This window comes from Pseudophryne corroboree, chromosome 5 (genome assembly GCF_028390025.1).
Source record: "Pseudophryne corroboree isolate aPseCor3 chromosome 5, aPseCor3.hap2, whole genome shotgun sequence".
Lineage (NCBI taxonomy): Eukaryota > Metazoa > Chordata > Amphibia > Anura > Myobatrachidae > Pseudophryne > Pseudophryne corroboree.
This window is the reverse complement of record NC_086448.1, coordinates 350,579,029-350,597,648: the sequence shown is the minus strand read 5'-3', so window position 1 is coordinate 350,597,648 and position 18,620 is coordinate 350,579,029. Positions and strand designations below refer to the sequence as shown.

The window sequence follows — 18,620 nt, the reverse complement described above, 5'->3', positions numbered from 1 at the left end:
GCATCTATGTATCTGGCACTGCTGGGGGGCATATCGGCACTGTGGGGGCATTTATTTATCTTGCACTGTGGGGGCATTTATGTATCTGGCACTGCTGGGGGGGCATGTCACGTGTATCTGGCACTGCTGGAGGGCATGTCACGTGTATCTGGCACTGCTGGGGGGCATGTCATGTGTAGCTGGCATGGCTGCGGGGCATGTCATGTGTAGCTGGCAATGCTGCGGGCATGTCATGTGTAGCTGGCACTGCTGGGGGGCATATCATATCTATCTGGCACTGCACATTATGTGTATCTGCCAATATACTGGAGACATTGTGTGTAAGGAACACTACTGTGGCTGTTATGTCTAAGGCTGCTAATTGTGTGCGTAGAGGGGGTGTGAAAATATATTTATAGTGTGATAATATATGAGGCCACGCCCACTTCTCCAGGAGGCCACACCCACTTTTCCTGGAGCGCGCGCGGCTTCGGCGCGCGCATAGGGGTGTTTTTTTTTTTTTTGGGGGGGGGGGGTGCTTTTATATTTTCTCGCTCAGGGTGCTAGTAGGCCTGGAGCTGGCCCTGCCAGCGGTGGTATGGTGACCCAGTTGGGATCCCAACATTGGTATATTGACAGCCAGGATCCCGACGAGCGGTATGTTTAATAAAGTTCACTCGGCCAACTCAATTTAATGTCAAGATTATATGACAGTTTTAGTCACATTTTATCTTTGCTCTGTACATTTCTTTCTTTTTTGGGCTGCAAGGGTTGTACATTATTCCATACGGTTTTGTTTACTGTATATTGGTCTGAATTCTTTTTTTTCTAGTAGGTGTTAAGTACAGCTCAGAGTAAATTACACTGCAAGAGGCTTAGGCATATTGTATCACTATGTTTGGGAAATGTAGCACTTACAAGTGGCAGAAAAGCAGCCCAGCCCACACTAACCTCATTTAGCTCACACATCTCTGCCTATTCCGAAACTAATATCTGATGGTAAGAACTGTTGCAGTTGTGAAATGAACAAAGTGAGATATATTTAACGGAACAATATCCGGCACTTCCAGGGAACCAAAAGGCAGAGATGTTATCTGTGCTAACTGGCGTCTTTTGCCTGCAGTGCGCATCAGCTTTCATAAGCTGTCAGCAGAAGTTTGTGCCTGAGCATAAAACATGATGTGCTTTGTGTAGCACTAATGACGGGAAGTGTAAAGCACAGCTGCACATCTCTGCACAGTGGTGCAACCATGTTATCTGTGCTTATGTAGCGAGCTGTGACACTCAGGAGCCACCACCTTCAGTAGATTAAGGGGTCTATTTCTAATTAATTATTTGTGGGATATATAAATAAACAATAAATAAAATAATAAAATTGTCTGATGAGGAGCGACCATCATTGTTCTGACTCCTAAATCTGCCCCTGAATGCACCAGACTGAAAAGTAGGATTTGCCAGAAATTAAGAATTTAAGCATTTTGGTCCAAACAATGGGCCTAATTCAGAGTTGATTGCAGCAGGAAATTTGTTAGCAGTTGGGCAAAACCATGGGGGTAATTCCAAGTTGATCGCAGCAGGAATTTTTTTTAGCAGTTGGGCAAAACCATGTGCACTGCAGGGGAGACAGATATAACATGTGCAGAGAGAGTTAGATTTGGGTGTGGTATGTTCAATCTGCAATCTAATTTGCAGTGTAAAAATAAAGCAGCTAGTATTTACCCTGCACAGAAATAAAATAACCCACCCAAATCTAACTCTCTCTGCACATGTTATATCTGCCTCCCCTGCAGTGCACATGGTTTTGCCCAACTGCTAAAAAAATTCCTGCTGCGATCACCTTGGAATTACCCCCGATGTGCACTGCAGGGGGCAGATGTAACATGTGCAGAGATATTTATATTTGGGTGGGGTGTATTCAAACTGAAATCTAAATTGCAGTGTAAAAATAAAGCAGGCAGTATTTACCCTGCACAGAAACAATATAGGGGGTAATTCCAAGTTGATCGCAGCAGGATATTTTTTAGCAGTTGAGCAAAACCATGTGCACTGCAGGGGGGATGGGGGGGGGGGGGGGGGGGGATCAGGTATAACATTTGCAGAGAGAGTTAGATTTGGGTGGGCTATTTTGTTTCTGTGCATGGTAAATACTGGCTGCTTTATTTTTACACTGCCATTTAGATTGCAGTTTGAACTCACCACACCCAAATCTATCTCTCTCTGCACATGTTATATCTGCCCCCCCCCCCTGCAGTGCACATGGTTTTGCCCAACTGCTAAAAAATTTCCTGCTGCGATCAACTTGGAATTACCCCCATAACCCACCCAAATCTAACTCTCTCTGCAAATGTTATATCTGCCACACCTGCAGTGCACATGGGGGGTAATTCCAAGTTGATCGCAGCAGGATTTTTGATAGCAATTGGGCAAAACCATGTGCACTGCAGGGGAGGCAGATATAACATGTGCAGAGAGAGTTAGATTTGGGTGGGTTATTTTATTTCTGTGCAGGGTAAATACTGGCTGCTTTTTTTTACACTGCAAATTAGATTGCAGATTGAACACACCCCACCCAAATCTAACTCTCTCTGCACATGTTATATCTGCCTCCCCTGCTGTGCACATGGGCCCTCATTCCGAGTTGTTCGCTCGCAAGCTGCTTTTAGCAGCATTGCACACGCTAAGCCGCCGCCTACTGGGAGTGAATCTTAGCTTATCAAAATTGCGAACGAAAGGTTCTCAAAATTGCGAATAGAAATTTCTTTGCAGTTTCTGAGTAGCTCGAGACTTACTCTTCCAGTGCGATCAGTTCAGTGCTTGTCGTTCCTGGTTTGACATCACAAACACACCCAGCGTTCGCCCAGACATTCCTCCTTTTCTCCAGCCACTCCCGCGTTTTTCCCAGAAACGGTAGCGTTTTTTCACACACTCCCATAAAACGGCCAGTTTCCGCCCAGAAACACCCACTTCCTGTCAATCACATTACGAGCACCAGAACGAAGAAAAAACCTCGTAATGCCGTGAGTAAAATACCAATCTTCATAGCAAATTTACTTGGCGCAGTCGCAGTGCGAACATTGCGCATGTGCAATAAGCGGAAAATCGCTGCGATGCGAAAAACATTACCGAGCAAACAACTCGGAATGACCACCATGGTTTTGCCCAATTGCTAACAAAAATCCTGCTGCGATCAACTTGGAATTACCCCCCTGGATTTGCCCAACTGCTAACAAATTTCCTGCTGCAATCAACTCTGAATTAGGCCCATTGGGGGTAATTCTGAGTTGATCGCAGCAGGAACTTTGGCCCTCATTCCGAGTTGTTCGCTCGTTGCCGAGTTTTGCTATATTGCGATTAGTCGCTTACTGCGCATGCGCAAGGTTCGCAGAGCGCATGCGCTTAGTTATTTTACTCAAAAGTTAGGTATTTTACTCACGGCATAACGAGGATTTTTCATCGTTCTGGTGATCGGAGTGTGATTGACAGGAAGTGGGTGTTTCTGGGCGGAAACTGGCCGTTTTATGGGTGTGTGCGGAAAAACGCTGCCGTTTCTGGGAAAAATGCGGGAGTGGCTGGAGAAATGGGGGAGTGTCTGGGCGAACGCTGGGTGTGTTTGTGACGTCAAACCAGGAACGAAACTGACTGAACTGATCGCAGTGGTCGAGTAAGTCCCGAGCTACTCAGAAACTGCAAAGAAATTTCTATTCGCAATTATGCGAATCTTTCGTTCGCAATTCTGCTAAGCTAAGATTCACTCCCAGTAGGCGGCGGCTTAGCGTGTGCAAAGCTGCTAAAAGCAGCTAGCGAGCGAACAACTCGGAATGAGGGCCTTTGTTAGCAGTTGTGCAAAACCATGTGCAGTGCAGGGGAGGCAGATATAACATGTGCAGAGAGAGTTAGATTTGGGTGTGGTGTGTTCAATCTGCAATCTAAATTGCAGTGTAAAATAAAGCAGCCAGTATTTACCCTGCACAGAAACAAAATAACCCACCCAAATCTAACTCTCTCTGCACATGTTATATCTGCCTCCCCTGCAGTGCACATGGTTTTGCCCAACCGCTAACAAAGTTCCTGCTGCGATCAACTCTGAATTACCCCCATTGCACTGTCCCTCTAAAAGAATCATAGTACCTGGGAGATGGATGTTGTGCAAATGATTTGTTTTTGACCCATGTCCCTCATTCCGAGTTGATCGCTCGCTAGCTGCTTTTAGCAGCAATGCAAACGCTAAGCCGCCACCCTCTGGGAGTGTATCTTAGCTTAGCAGAAGTGTGATCGAAAGGTTAGCAGAACAGTGCTGATTTTTTCAAGCAGATTCAGAGTAGCTTCAGACCTACTCCTACCTTGCGATCACTTCAGTCTATTTAGTTCCTGTTTTGACGTCACAAACACGCCTTGCGTCCGGACAGCCACTCCCCCGTTTCCCCAGGCACGCCTGCGTTTTCATCTGGCACGCCTGCGTTTTTTAGCACACTCCCGGAAAACGGCCAGTTACCTCCCAGAAACACCCCTTTCCTGTCAATCACTCACGATCAGCCGAGCGACTAAAAAAGAGTCGCTTGACCTTGTGTAAAACTACATAGTTTTGTGTGAAAGTACTTTGCGCGTGCGCACTGCGGCCCATACGCATGCGTAGAACAGCCGATTTTTAGCCTGATCGCTGCGCTGCGAACAACGGCAGCTAGCGATCAACTCGGAATGACCCCCCCCCATGTCAGTAGCCTTTTGGTAAGTGTCTAAAAGCAGTTGGGTGTGCTGTGGTTGTTTGTTAAATACTTGGAAGGAAATAATTCATTACTCTACTACTATTATTATTATTATTATTATTATTATTATTATTATTACTACTACAACTGCTGCTACTACTACTATCAGTGCACTATACTGCCATATTTTTATTTTATTTGAACTGTTATTCTTATGATCTGACTTGTCACCACACAGGAAACCAAAGTCCTGCAATAAGTGAAGGTTTGGATGACAATGATGAACCCATGCCTTTGCCTGAGGATCTCTCCACCAATGCAGGGTCACAACAAGCATCCAAAAATGACAAATCTAATGGTAAGATACATACAGTTTGCTCACAATTTACTGAGATCTTGTCTGGAAATAAGTAGGTTTTCTAGATAATCCTATATAATAAAAGGCTAAGGGGTCTATTCATGAAGCAGTGAAAAGAGTGGAGAAGTGAGCCAGTGAAGAGGTTGCCCATGGCAACCAATCAGTGCTGAGGTAACATTTATAAAGTGCATTCTATAACATTATACGCAGCAGCTGATTGGGCAATTTATCCACTGGCTCACTTCTCCACACTTTAGACTGGTTCATGAATAGACCCCTAAGGCTGCTCCTCACCTTTATTATGTGCGACGACGGCCGCTAGAAGCCGCCACGCGGACAAAATGACTCCGTTGTGTGCTGAAAGTGAAAGTGATACTGCAGGGAGATGTTACAGCCTGTTGCTAATTAATTCAAAATACTGATCTGTTTCACACTTGCTGCATATAGGTGGTCATTCCAAGTTGTTCGCTCGCTGCTAATTTTAGCAGAATTGCTAATAGGCTAAAAAATCCGGCAGTTCTGCGCATGTGTATGCACAGCAGGGCGCATGCGCTAAGCAATTTTACACAAAACTATGCTATTTTACTCATGGGCGAACTAAGCTTTTCAGTCGCTCTGTTGATCGGAGAATGATTGACAGGAAGTGGGTGTTTCTGGGTGGTAACTGAGCGTTCTCCAGGGAGTGTGCTAAAAAACGCAGGCGTGCCAGCAGAAAACGCAGGAGTGGCTGGAGAAACGGAGGAGTGGCTGGCCGGACGCTGGGCGTGTTTGTGACGTCAAACCAGGAACTAAACTGACTGAGGTGATCGCAATCTAGGAGTAGGTCTGGAGCTACTCAGAAACTGCAAGGAAATACTTAATAGCAGAATTGCTAATCTTTCATTAGCAATTCTGCTATGCTAAGATACACTCCCAGAGGGCGGCGGCTTTGTGTTTGCATTTCTGCTAAAAGTATCTAGCGAGCGAACAACTCGGAATGACCACCATGGAGAGAGGGTGCTGGGGAGAGAGAGAGAGTGGGGGTAGGGGTAGGTTTTTGGTGTGGCAGTTGCCATTTATAACTACCTACAGATGGAGCTGCGCTCATCTAATGTGGCTCCATCGCAAACATGCACTCCCAGTGCGGCTAGGCGATCCGGCGCCTAGCCACACTACGGGAGTGCACAGAGACGCTCCCATTGCAGTGAATGGGGTGCGTGCGCGTTTCACATGCACGTGCATTCCAGACGCTGCGATAGACGCGCCTAGGTGGGCGCGCCCCAGCACAGCGTGGCTCCATCTGTATATAAAACGCTGCTTCTCACCTCTATGGTGCTGCCAGCCACTGGAGGGCACCAGGCGGAGCTCCCTTAGGGACATAGACACACACACACACCCTATTTACTCTGTACCCCCACCATATACTGCCCCTATATACACTGCAACCCCGTACCCCTCCATGTAGTGCCCCCTATATACAGGGAACCCCACTCCTCCATATACTGCTCCCACCATATACCGTGTACTCTGCACCCCCTCCTCCATATACTATGCTGCAACCCCAGGTTACTTGCCATCCGGGACTTAGCAACAAGTAGCAGCAGTAACCAGGAAACGGATGCAGGAACCACCAGATGGTCCCACAGCGCTCAGAGCAGAGGCACCGTGGACATGTGTGACCACTTACCGGTGGGGGAATAATGTGAATCAGTCCGGCAGAAAGGGGTGAGACCCTGTGAGGGGTGAGCAGTGAGGTGACAGGAGGAGGAGGTGTCAGTGCTGGGGCTGCAGATGATGTGGGTGAGGAGAAGGCAGATAACCGGCTCAGCTGCTTTATATACACTGCGTGCCGGTGGAGGGCCAGGGTCCTGTACTCGCCCCTCCCACACCCCGCAAAGGCCATGCCCAGAACCCTCCGGCCAGCTGCTGGTGGCTACTAGTGTCCACTACTCACAGTGTACGCTTAGTTTGTTACTGGTCATTAATTGTCAGTGAGCACTTGCTACTACCCTATATTAGGTGCTTAAGATACACTTCTAAAAAGGTGTATATTTGTGTAAGCCACTCTGCATAGACCACCACTGCATCCTCAATGAATTCTGCCTACATGAGAAAGCCCCGGTAAAACCTATTTATACCTCTTCATAATGTACATTCAGTTCTGTGTATAACATTTTGCTTTTTCCGAGATTGTTTTGCACCTGAGCACAGAGATTCCGAGATAGTTCTTCGGGCTAAATCACAGCCCACTTTGTCTATTCATGAAGCAGTAAAAAGAGTGGAGAAGTGAACCAGTGGAGAAGTTGCCCATGGTCAGGGACAGATTAACAATGGGGCGGATGGAGCTCCAGCTCCAGGCCTCCACTTAAAAATAGGCCCATCATCATGGTAGCATGATGATCACTAGCCACCAGCTGTGTTGAGATAACATTTATAAAGTGCATTCTATAAAATTATACGTAGCAGCTGATTGGTTGCCATGGGCAACTTCTCCACTGGCTCACTTCTCCACTCTTTTCACTGCTTCATGAATAGACCCCATAGGGGGACATGTACTAATCAGTAATATAAGTGAAGTGAGCCAGTAGAGAAGTTGCCCATGGCAACCAATCAGCTGCTCTGTATATGTTTATAGTATGCAAATTATAAATGTTACGTCAATGCTGATTGGTTGCCATGGGCAACTTCTCCACTGGCTCACTTTAGTTTAATCACTGCATAGTACATGTCCCCTGTAGTCTTCTATAAACAATTGTTCTGGTTAATTTCCAACGGTATGTTTGGCCATCATTAAGTTATAAATGTGTTAAGAGAGCTGTCTTTTATTTCAGTTCTTTATTTGCTTTTCTTAATATTAACACAGTGGTTTGTTTTCAACGAACTGCAGGATAGGTGTATTTTATGCAAGAAGGAATCCATTAAAAATAAAGTCACTTCCAATTTGGTATATCATTAACTTTTTCTAGCTGCAGAACTGTGAGTACTCTTCACAACCACAATTCTGTCAGTCCCCCTTGGCAAATGCCCAGATCTCAGGAAAGTTTGGACACATATGCAATGATGTTAGACGTATGTGTCTTTGTTTCCATAAAATGTGGATTTCTGTACTGTGCATGTACACACAAAAAAGGCTTACGCTACTACCCATATACAGATTCATACACTTACAGCATCATATGTCTAAAGACAGGGCCATCTTAACAGCATTGTAGTAGGCCCTGGGCATAGCAATGTGCTGGAGCTCCTACCTACACATTCATAGGAAAGTATAAAACAAGTGCATAACTTACCCCCCCCCTACGATCGCGCCGTCTTTCTCTATGCTTCCATATACTGAATGACTGTTAGCACTCTGATTGGTGGATAGCTCCAGCCGTCCACCAATCAGCATGCTGACAATCATTCACTGTCTGGCTGCAGGATGGGAGGCAGGAAAAGAAAGATGCCTGGCCACTCTGATTGTGTGTAATTCACAATCAGAGCAGCTGGGGAGCATCTTTCTCTGCTTGTCCCTCATCCTGCTGTCCTATGCACAAAATGCGAGGCCGCACACTATTCATTCCCCAGCACTTTCCAGTATAGTGTTCCCTGTTTCTTCACAGTTATACAGGGGCTTGGCTGTATGTCAGCTGGTCCGAAGCAGGTGATTGCAGGAGCAGAGTATGATGAGGGGGTGGGGGTATGTCTCAGTGGTACTTCAGTACAAAGTGACCTGCAGGTGCTGAGCATACACCCAGGGGCATAATGAGGGTGGCTCCAGTCACCATAAAAGTTAGAGGGTGCACCCCCCTGTCCTGCTGTGCTGCAGACCCCTGTACAGCCAGCCGCAGAGCAGGAGGAGCAGTGGGAGCGCACGCTGACTTGGAGACCAAGTAGGGTACAGGGCAGGCCAGAGGTGACAGCAGGAGATACTGAAAGCCGGCACATGCTGGAACTCTGCCCGTCCTCATTATATGTCTCACTGCTTGTAGCTGTGCAGCAGGATTCTTCTGTTCTGCTGCCCCACTCTCTGCCCCAGTTGTGCATAATCTTTCTCTGCCCCAGCTTTTACATCATCTCTTTCTTTCCTGGAAGCTGCAGCACGTCTCTACTTCAGATGCTGCAGCACCTCTCTGTGCCCTAGCTGCTACAGCACCTCTCTCTACATTGATGCTGCTGCACCTCTCTCTGCCCTAAAGCAGCTTTGGTGCTTTATTTTCATTGAGAGTTTTGGGGGGTCACATTTGGGGCATTGTTTTCATTGAGGCATTAGGAGATTATCAGATCTGGGCGGTCAGTTTTGGGGTATTATTTCCATTGAGAGATTGGGAGGGTTATGAGGTCTATGGGAGGTCATATTTGAGGCATTATTTTTATTAAGGAATTAGGGGGTTGTGAGGTCAGGTCAGTCGGGGCATACATAGTGTTTATATTTAGCAACTATAGCGGCTTTACTGTTGTGTAATGTGTATAAGGGGCTCTACCATGGCATAACATGTATAAGGGGCTCTACCATGGTGTAATGTGTATAAGGAGCTCAACTGTGGCGTAACATGTATAAGCAGCTCTACTGTGTGGCGTAACATGTAATAGCAGTAAAACTGTGTGGTGTTATGTGAATAACAGGAACTACTGTGCAGTGTAATGTCAATTAATACTTTTATGTGGCCATGCCCCTTCCCATGAAGCCACGCCCCTTTAGTTAGCCCTAGGAGCGCACTATCCATATTTTAAACATGATGGGCACACAAAGGAAACAGGAAACTTTCGCCCTGAGCTCCACAAGGTCTAGAACCGGCCCTGTCACCAATGAAGGATTTTTAAATATTATTTATAAATGTGCAGCAACCATTCACCCACCAGGTTTAATCAATCTAGTGCAAGTTCGACACAGATGGAAAAGTCTTCTTGGTTTGTATGGCTTCCTGCTTACTTGCACTATTATCCCTATTAACTAATACCAATAGGGCTGCTATAATATGACTTTAATCAGGGACACAAATGAATTACACAGGTTCTGTCGTTGGTTGATTTATTAGTCTTGATTTGCACCTCAATAAGTTTGCTTTGCACCTCAATTTAATCAGAAACAGAACCTATGAAATTCATGTGTGTTCCTTATTAAAGAGATCTTATTGGAACCTTAAATACAGTACTACCCACAATCTGGAAATTGGTTAAATCACTGCTTTTGGTTTTTTCTTTATTTTATATAACATCAAGTGCAGGGGCGATGCTCTGCCTCTTTACACCCGATGCGACGGGTTAGAAAAGGGGCGTGGCTTCACTGGTCATGGCGTGGCTTCTCGGGACGGGGCGTGGCTAGCCGTCCCGACACCCGTTTTCATTACGCCGGGAGTCCGGGAAGAGCGGGCTGCCCCGGGGAGTGCTCTTTCTGCAGTGCCGGCTCCTGCTCAGTGACACTGTAACCCTACTCGGGTTGCTGGACTGTAATGTTACAGTGCAGCACCTGGCTCCTGTCACTGAGCAGGAGCCGTCACTTTGGTGTCACCCCTCAGCGGGCCGCACCCCCCGCACCCCTTTCTGACGCCAGTGATCAAGTGGTGATTAATGAAATAGTTAAATATAAATTAAAGGGTCAAAGCTGCAAAAATGTGCATCCATTTCTCTGACGTCCTAGTGGATGCTGGGAACTCCGTAAGGACCATGGGGAATAGCGGCTCCGCAGGAGACTGGGCACAACTAAAGAAAGCTTTAGGACTACCTGGTGTGCACTGGCTCCTCCCACTATGACCCTCCTCCAGACCTCAGTTAGAATCTTGTGCCCGGCTGAGCTGGATGCACACTAGGGGCTCTCCTGAGCTCCTAGAAAGAAAGTATATTTTAGGTTTTTTATTTTACAGTGAGATCTGCTGGCAACAGACTCACTGCAGCGTTGGACTAAGGGGAGAAGAAGCGAACCTACCTGACTGGAGATAGTTTGGGCTTCTTAGGCTACTGGACACCATTAGCTCCAGAGGGATCGAACACAGGACCCGACCTCGATCGTTCGGTCCCGGAGCCGCGCCGCCGTCCCCCTTACAGAGCCAGAAGCAAGAAGTGGTCCGAAAAATCGGCGGCAGAAGACTTCTGTCTTCAACAAGGTAGCGCACAGCACTGCAGCTGTGCGCCATTGCTCCTCATGCACACCTCACACTCCGGTCACTGATGGGTGCAGGGCGCTGGGGGGGGGCGCCCTGAGCAGCAATATAAACACCTTGGTTGGCAAATCATCACAATATATAGTCCCAGGGCTATATATGTGATAAATTACCCCTGCCAGAATTCCTTAAAAAAAGCGGGAGAAAAGTCCTCCGAAAAAGGGGCGGGGCTTACTCCCTCAGCACACTGGCGCCATTTTTTCTTCACAGTGCAGCTGGAAGACAGCTCCCCAGGCTCTCCCCTGTAGTTTTCAGGCTCAAAGGGTTAAAAAGAGAGGGGGGGCACCAAATTTAGGCGCAATATTGTGTATACAAGCAGCTATTGGGGGAAAAATCACTCAGTTATAGTGTTAATCCCTGCATTATATAGCGCTCTGGTGTGTGCTGGCATACTCTCTCTCTGGGCGGGATGTACTAAGCGGAAAATGCGGTAAACTCCCTGTTTACCGCATTTTCCTGATGTACTAACCCCCGGCCGTCAGGACAGCGCCGCGGCGGGGTACGCCAGCTTTAGCTGGCGTACGTCCATAGAAGCCTATGGGCTTCTCTCCGCGCACTGTGTGAGGGATCCGATCGGATCCCTCCCAGCATGCCCTGCGGCCGCCCCCGTCACCCCGCGCATGCGCAGACTGACTCCTGGGGCCGAATCCCGGAAGTCAGGCTGCCGCTGCGCATCGCGGAGGACAGCTCTTATCGGAAGAGCTGTCCTCCGCAATACTGATCGCATATGTTAGTACATATGCGATCAGCATCGTGGCGCAGGGCGGCGATGGGCGGCGATGTACATTAGTACATCCCGCCCTCTGTCTCCCCAAAGGATTTTGTGGGATCCTATCCTCAGTCAGAGCATTCCCTGTGTGTGTGCGGTGTGTCGGTACGGCTGTGTCGACATGTTTGAGGATACGTGGAGGCGGAGCAGATGCCGATAAATGTGATGTCGCCCCCTGTGGGGCCGACACCAGAGTGGATGGATAAGTGGAAGGTATTAACCGACAGTGTCAACTCCTTATGTAAAGGGCTGGATGACGTAACAGCTATGGGACAGCCGGCTTCTCAGCCCGCGCCTGCCCAGGCGTCTCAAAGGCCATCAGGGGCTCAAAAACGCCCGCTACCTCAGATGGCAGATACAGATGTTGACACGGAGTCTGACTCCAGTGTCGACGAGGTTGAGACATATACACAATCCACTAGGAACATCCGTTGCACTCCGCAATGAAAAATGTGTTACACATTTCTGACATTAACCCAAATACCAAAAAAAAAAAAAAAAAAAGGGGGTTTTATGTTTGGGGAGAAAAAGCAGCCAGTGTTTTGTTCCCCCATCAGATGAGTGAATGAAGCGTGGGTTCCCCCGATAAGAAACTGGTAATTTCTAAAAAGTTACTGATGGCGTACCCTTTCCCGCCAGAGGATAGGTCACGTTGGGAGATATCCCCTAGGGTGGATAAGGCGCTCACACGTTTGTCAAAAAAGGTGGCACTGCCGTCTTAGGATACGGCCACTTTGAAGGAGCCTGCTGTTAAAAAGCAGAAGGCTATCCTGAAGTCTGTTTATAGACACTCAGGTACTATACTGAGACCTGCAATTGCCTCAGCATGGATAGTGCTGCTGCAGCGTGGTCTGATACCCTGTCAGATAATATTGATACCCTATACAGGGATACTATTTTGCTAACCATAGAGCATATTAAAGACGTCGTTTTATATATGAGGGATGCACAGAGGGATATTTGCCGGCTGGCATCCAAAAGTTAATGCAATGTCCATTCTGCCAGGAGGGTATTAGGGACCCGGCAGTGGACAGGTGATGCTGACTTTAAAAGGCACATGGAGATTCTGCCTTATGAAGGTGAGGAATTGTTTGGGGATGGTCTCTGGGACCTCGTATCCACAGCAACAGCTGGGAAGAAAATTTTCTACCTCAGGTTCCTCATTGCCTAAGAAAGCACAGTATTATCAGGTACAGTCCTTTCGGCTTCAGAAAAGCGAGCGGGTCAAAGGCGCTTCCTTTCTGCACAGAGACAAGGGAAGAGGGAAAAAGCTGCACCAGACAGCCAGTTCCCAGGATCACAAATCTTCCCCCGCTTCCTCTGAGTCCACCGCATGACGCTGGGGCTCCACAGGTGGAGCCAGGTGCGGTGGGGGCGCGTCTCGGGAACTTCAGCGACCAGTGGGCTCGCTCACAAGTGGATCCCTGGGTTCTGCAAGTAGTATCACAGGGAGACAAGCTGGAGTTCGAGGCGACTCCCCCTCGCCGTTACCTCAAATCAGCCTTGCCTGCTGCCCTCGAGGAGAGGTAGTACTGGCGGCAATTCACAAGCTGTACTTCCAGCAGGTGATAATCAAGGTGCCCCTCCTTCAACAAGGCCGGGGTTACTATTCCACAATGTTTGTGGTACCGAAACCAGGCGGTTCGGTGAGACCCATTCTAAAATTGAAATCCTTGAACACTTATATACGAAGGTTCAAGTTCAAAATGGAATCGCTCAGGGCGGTTATTACAAGCCTGGACGAAGGGGATTACATGGTATCACTGGACATCAAGGATGCTTACCTGCATGTCCCCATTTACCCTCCTCACCAGGAGTACCTCAAAATTGTGGTACAGGACTGTCATTACCAATTCCAGACGTTGCCGTTGGTCTGTCCACGGCACCGAGGATATTTACCAAGGTAATGGCCGAAATGATGATACTCCTTCGAAAAAAGGGAGTTTTAATTATCCCGTACTTGGACGATCTCCTTATAAAGGTGAGGTCCAGGGAGCAGTTGTTCGTCGGAGTAGCACTATCTCGGGAAGTGCTACAACAGCACGGCTGGATTCTAAATAGTCCAAAGTCGCAGCTGGTTCCTACGACGCGTCTACTGTTCCTGGGTATGGTTCTGGACACAGAACAAGAAAAAAGGGTTTCTCCCGGAGGAGAAGGCCAAGGAGTTGTCATCTCTAGTCGGAGACCTCCTAATACAAATACAGGTGTCGGTGCATCAATGCACGCGAGTCCTGGGAAAGATGGTAGCTTCTTACGAAGAAATTCCATTCGGCAGGTTCCAGGCAAGGATCTTCCAGTGGGATCTGTTGGACAAGAGGTCCGGGTCGCATCTTCAGATGCATCGGCTGATAACCCTGTCTCCAAGGGCCTGGGTGTCGCTGTTGTGGTGGCTGCAGAGTGCTCATCTTCTAGAGGGCCGCAGATTCGGCATACAGGACTGGATCCTGGTGACCACGGATGCCAGCCTTCGAGGCTGGGGGGCAGTCACACAGGGAAGAAACTTCCAAGGACTATGGTCAAGTCAGGAGACTTCCCTACACATAAATATTCTGGGACTAAGGGCCATTCACAATGCCCTAAGTCAGGCTAGACCCCTGCTTCAACACCAGCCGGTGCTGATCCAGTCAGACAACATCACGGCGGTCACCCATGTAAACCAGCAGGGTGGCACAAGAAGCAGGATGGTGATGGCAGAAGCCACAAGGATTTTCCGATGGGCGAAAAATCATGTGTTAGCACTGTTAGCAGTGTTCATTCCCGGAGTGGACAACTGGGAAGCAGACTTTCTCAGCAGGCACGACCTCCACCCGGGAGAGTGGGGACTTCATCCAGAAGTCTTCAAAATGATTGTACACCGTTGAGACAGGCCACAGGTGACGTGATGGCGTCACGCCTCAACAAAAAGCTAAAAAGATATTGCGCCAGGTCAAGGGACCCTCAGGCGATAGCTGTGGACACTCTGGTAACACCGTGGGTGTACCAGTCGGTGTATGTGTTCCTTCCTTTGCCTCTCATACCCAAGGTATTGAGAATACTGAGAAGGAGAAGAGTAAGAACTATACTCATGGTTCCGGATTGGCCAAGAAGAGCCTGGTACCCAGAACTTCAAGAAATGATCTCAGAGGACCCATGGCCTCTGCCGCTCAGACAGGACCTGCTGTAGCAGGGGCCCTACCTGTTCCAAGACTTACCACGGCTGTGTTTGACGGCATGGCGGTTGAACACCGGATCCTAAAGGAAAAAGGCATTCCGGAGGAAGTCATTCCTACGCTGATTAAGGCTAGGAAAGATGTGATCGCAAATTATTATCACCGCATATGGCAAAAATATGTTGCTTGGTGTGAGGCCAGGAAGGCCCCAACGGAGGAATTTCAACTGGGTCGATTTCTGCACTTCCTACAGTCAGGAGTGACTACGGGCCTAAAATTGGGTTATGTTAAGGTCCAGATTTCGGCTCTGTACATTTTCTTCCAAAAAGAACTGGCTTCACTGCCTGAAGTTCAGACTTTTGTTAAGGGAGTGCTGCATATTCAGCCCCCGTTTGTGCCTCTAGTGGCACCGTGGGATCTCAACGTGGTGTTGGATTTCCTGAAGTCGCATTGGGTTGAGCCACTAAAATCCGTAGAGCTAAAATACCTCACGTGGAAAGTGGTCATTCGGTTGGCCTTGGCGTCGGCCAGGCGTGTATCAGAATTGGCGGTTTTGTCATGCAAAAGCCCTTATCTGATTTTCATATGGATAGGGCGGAATTGAGGACTCGTTCCCAATTCCTTCCTAAGGTGGTATCAGCTTTTCATGTGAACCAACCTATTGTGGTGCCTGCGGCTACGTGGGACTTGGAGGACTCCAAGTTACTGGACGTAGTCAGGGCCCTGAAAATAGATGTTTCCAGGACGGCTGGAGTCAGGAAAACTGACTCGCTATTTATCCTGTATGCACCCAACAAGCTGGGTGCTCCTGCTTCTAAGCAGACTATTGCTCGCTGGATCTGTAGCACGATTCAACTTGCACATTCTGCGGCTGGACTGCCGCACCCTAAATCTGTAAAAGCCCATTCCACGAGGGAAGTGGGCTCTTCTTGGGCGGCTGCCCGAGGGGTCTCGGCTTTACAACTTTGCCGAGCTGTTACTTGGTCGGGTTCAAACAATTTTGAAAAAGTCTGCAAGTTTGATACCCTGGCTAAGGAGGACCTTGAGTTTGCTCATTCGGTGCTGCAGAGTCATCCGCACTCTCCCGCCCATTTGGGAGCTTTGGTATAATCCCCATGGTCCTTACGGAGTTCCCAGCATCCACTAGGACGTCAGAGAAAATAAGATTTTACTCACCGGTAAATCTATTTCTCGTAGTCCTTAGTGGATGCTGGGCGCCCATCCCAAGTGCGGATTGTCTGCAATACTTGTATATAGTTATTGCCTAACTAAAGGGTTATTGTTATGAGCCATCTGTTAGTGAGGCTCAGTTATATTTCATACTGTTAACTGGGTATAATATCACGAGTTATACGGTGTGATTGGTGTGGCTGGTAAGAGTCTTACCCGGGATTCAAAATCCTTCCTTATTGTGTCAGCTCTTCCGGGCACAGTATCCTAACTGAGGTCTGGAGGAGGGTCATAGTGGGAGGAGCCAGTGCATACCAGGTAGTCCTAAAGCTTTCTTTAGTTGTGCCCAGTCTCCTGCGGAGCTGCTATTCCCCATGGTCCTTACGGAGTTCCCAGCATCCACTACGGACTACGAGAAATAGATTTACCGGTGAGTAAAATCTTATTTTTTGTTGCTAACTGTCCTCCTACTACACAAGTGTACCAGTGTGCTTTCTCTGTAAAAGCACACCTTGTTGATGCTGTAGAAATGTCATGGAAACTACATGCTATGCATCATCTTCAAATCCTGGGGGGACCTTTACCAAAGCTTGGAGAGAGAGAATACACCAACCAATTAGCTCCTGTCATTATACAGGTCATGTTTGAAAAAAGAAAGGAGCTGATTGGTTAGTATTTTATCTCTTTCCACTTTATATCTCTCCAAGCTTCGATAAATCTCCTCTCTATGGGGGGTATTCAATTAGTGCCATTTTTCGACCAGTCGAACAAACTGCACTTTTCGCCCGTTTTTAGGTCGAATTTACATTCTACCTATTCAATGTCCATGCCATTTTTTCGACTGGTTGAAAAATCCGGCACTGGTGAAAACCACGTGTATCGGCAAATTTGCCACTGATACACGTGTTTTGGCAAATTCGCTGGCATTTTCGCCCATGTCGATTCGACAAAAAAAAGTGAAACGTCATGGGCGAAAATGGATTAAAAATGGGCAAAATGCCCGCAATTGAATACCGTGTGTTGAATTACTGCAGTTTTTCGACCTGTCGAAAAAATGGCACCTATTTGAATACCCCCTCCCCCCCCCCCCACGTGTTTGAAATTATATTTCTACATAATTAGTTGGGCAGCCCCTAATATCAGTTTGAGCACTAAGCAATCAGATCTATATGTGGCCAACTTAACTGAGCCAACTAGACAGTCAGACAGATCGTATGGGGCCTGGTTAGTGTAGTTCACCAGTAACTGAATAAACTTGTAGATAATTGTTATTGGCTGGCTGGGTTTTACAACAGTTTTTGACTGGCATCTGATCACTCCCTTTCAGATGTTGATCAAGAATGGCATTCATTTTCCTTGTGCATATGTAGGGATTTGGGGTATGTTAAAACGTACAGTATAGACAGCTGTAGTTATAAATTAATTTAATTGGTTCCTAGAATTGTAGTTACAGTATCCTTTCTTGGGTCTATTACGGTATGCCTTGCGGGCTCGCTGCACTCACCATGCTGTGGGCACAGTAGCGCGTTACGCGTGCCACGCTATTTATTCTCCCTCCAGGGGTGTCGTGGACACCCTAAGAGGGAAAATAGTTATCAGTATGCCGGCTGTTGGGATTCAGGCGCCAGTATGCTGAGTGCCGGGATCCCGACAGCTGGCATATCAAGTGCCACCCTCCTTTCTTATCTGTATGACAGACAAAAGGTAGCAAGGCACAGTAATCCCAGGAGTTTTTGACTAATACTGATTATAGTGGGTGTTAATTAGCATGCTGTTATATTGTGACATGTTGATTCATATAGTATAATAGCAGGATCGTTTTGAATGATATAGAAGCCTCTGAAGGCAAACTGCTAGTTTTTATATATGAATCATTTTTTCCTTTTGGCATACAACAGTGAAACTTTGCACGCGCTACAGTTCACTGCAGCTTATGTAAGCAGTGGAGCGTGCTTTTTCATACTATATAAAATCAAAGATGTCCCTTTTAACAAAATCAGCTATGTCACATGACCTCAACAGAAAGACCAGATTGACTCATTCGCCACCTGCCTCTCACATCATCCCAAGTCATTCACATGATCCACTGATTCCACTACAGTTGTGAGAAAAAGTTTGTGGAACCAGTTCAGAAATTTTGTGTTTTTGCATTAATTTGGCCTAAAATGTATTTTGACTTTTAAGTCATATAATAATACTTCCGGGCATATGCATCAATGCTTGGAGAGAGCTAAAATATCAACCAATCATTTCCTAACTGTAATTTTTCACAGTCTGTGACATGGCAGGTAGGAACTGATTGGTTGATTGGTACTTTATCTCTCTCCAAGTATTGATTTATAAGCCCCTTCAGATATAATAACTGCCATCTCC

At 47.3% G+C, this 18,620-nt stretch overlaps 1 protein-coding gene across 4 annotated transcripts in view; it reads left to right on the top strand.

Moving 5' to 3' along the window:
* Positions 1–18,620, top strand: part of IKZF1 (IKAROS family zinc finger 1) — a 211,568-nt gene that overhangs the window by 41,382 nt on the left and 151,566 nt on the right. For all 4 annotated transcript variants that reach the window (XM_063922632.1, XM_063922631.1, XM_063922630.1 and 1 more), the window contains exon 3: positions 4,921–5,040. In XM_063922632.1, coding sequence (XP_063778702.1) covers positions 4,921–5,040 — 120 coding nt within the window. The remainder of the gene's footprint in view (positions 1–4,920; positions 5,041–18,620) is intronic.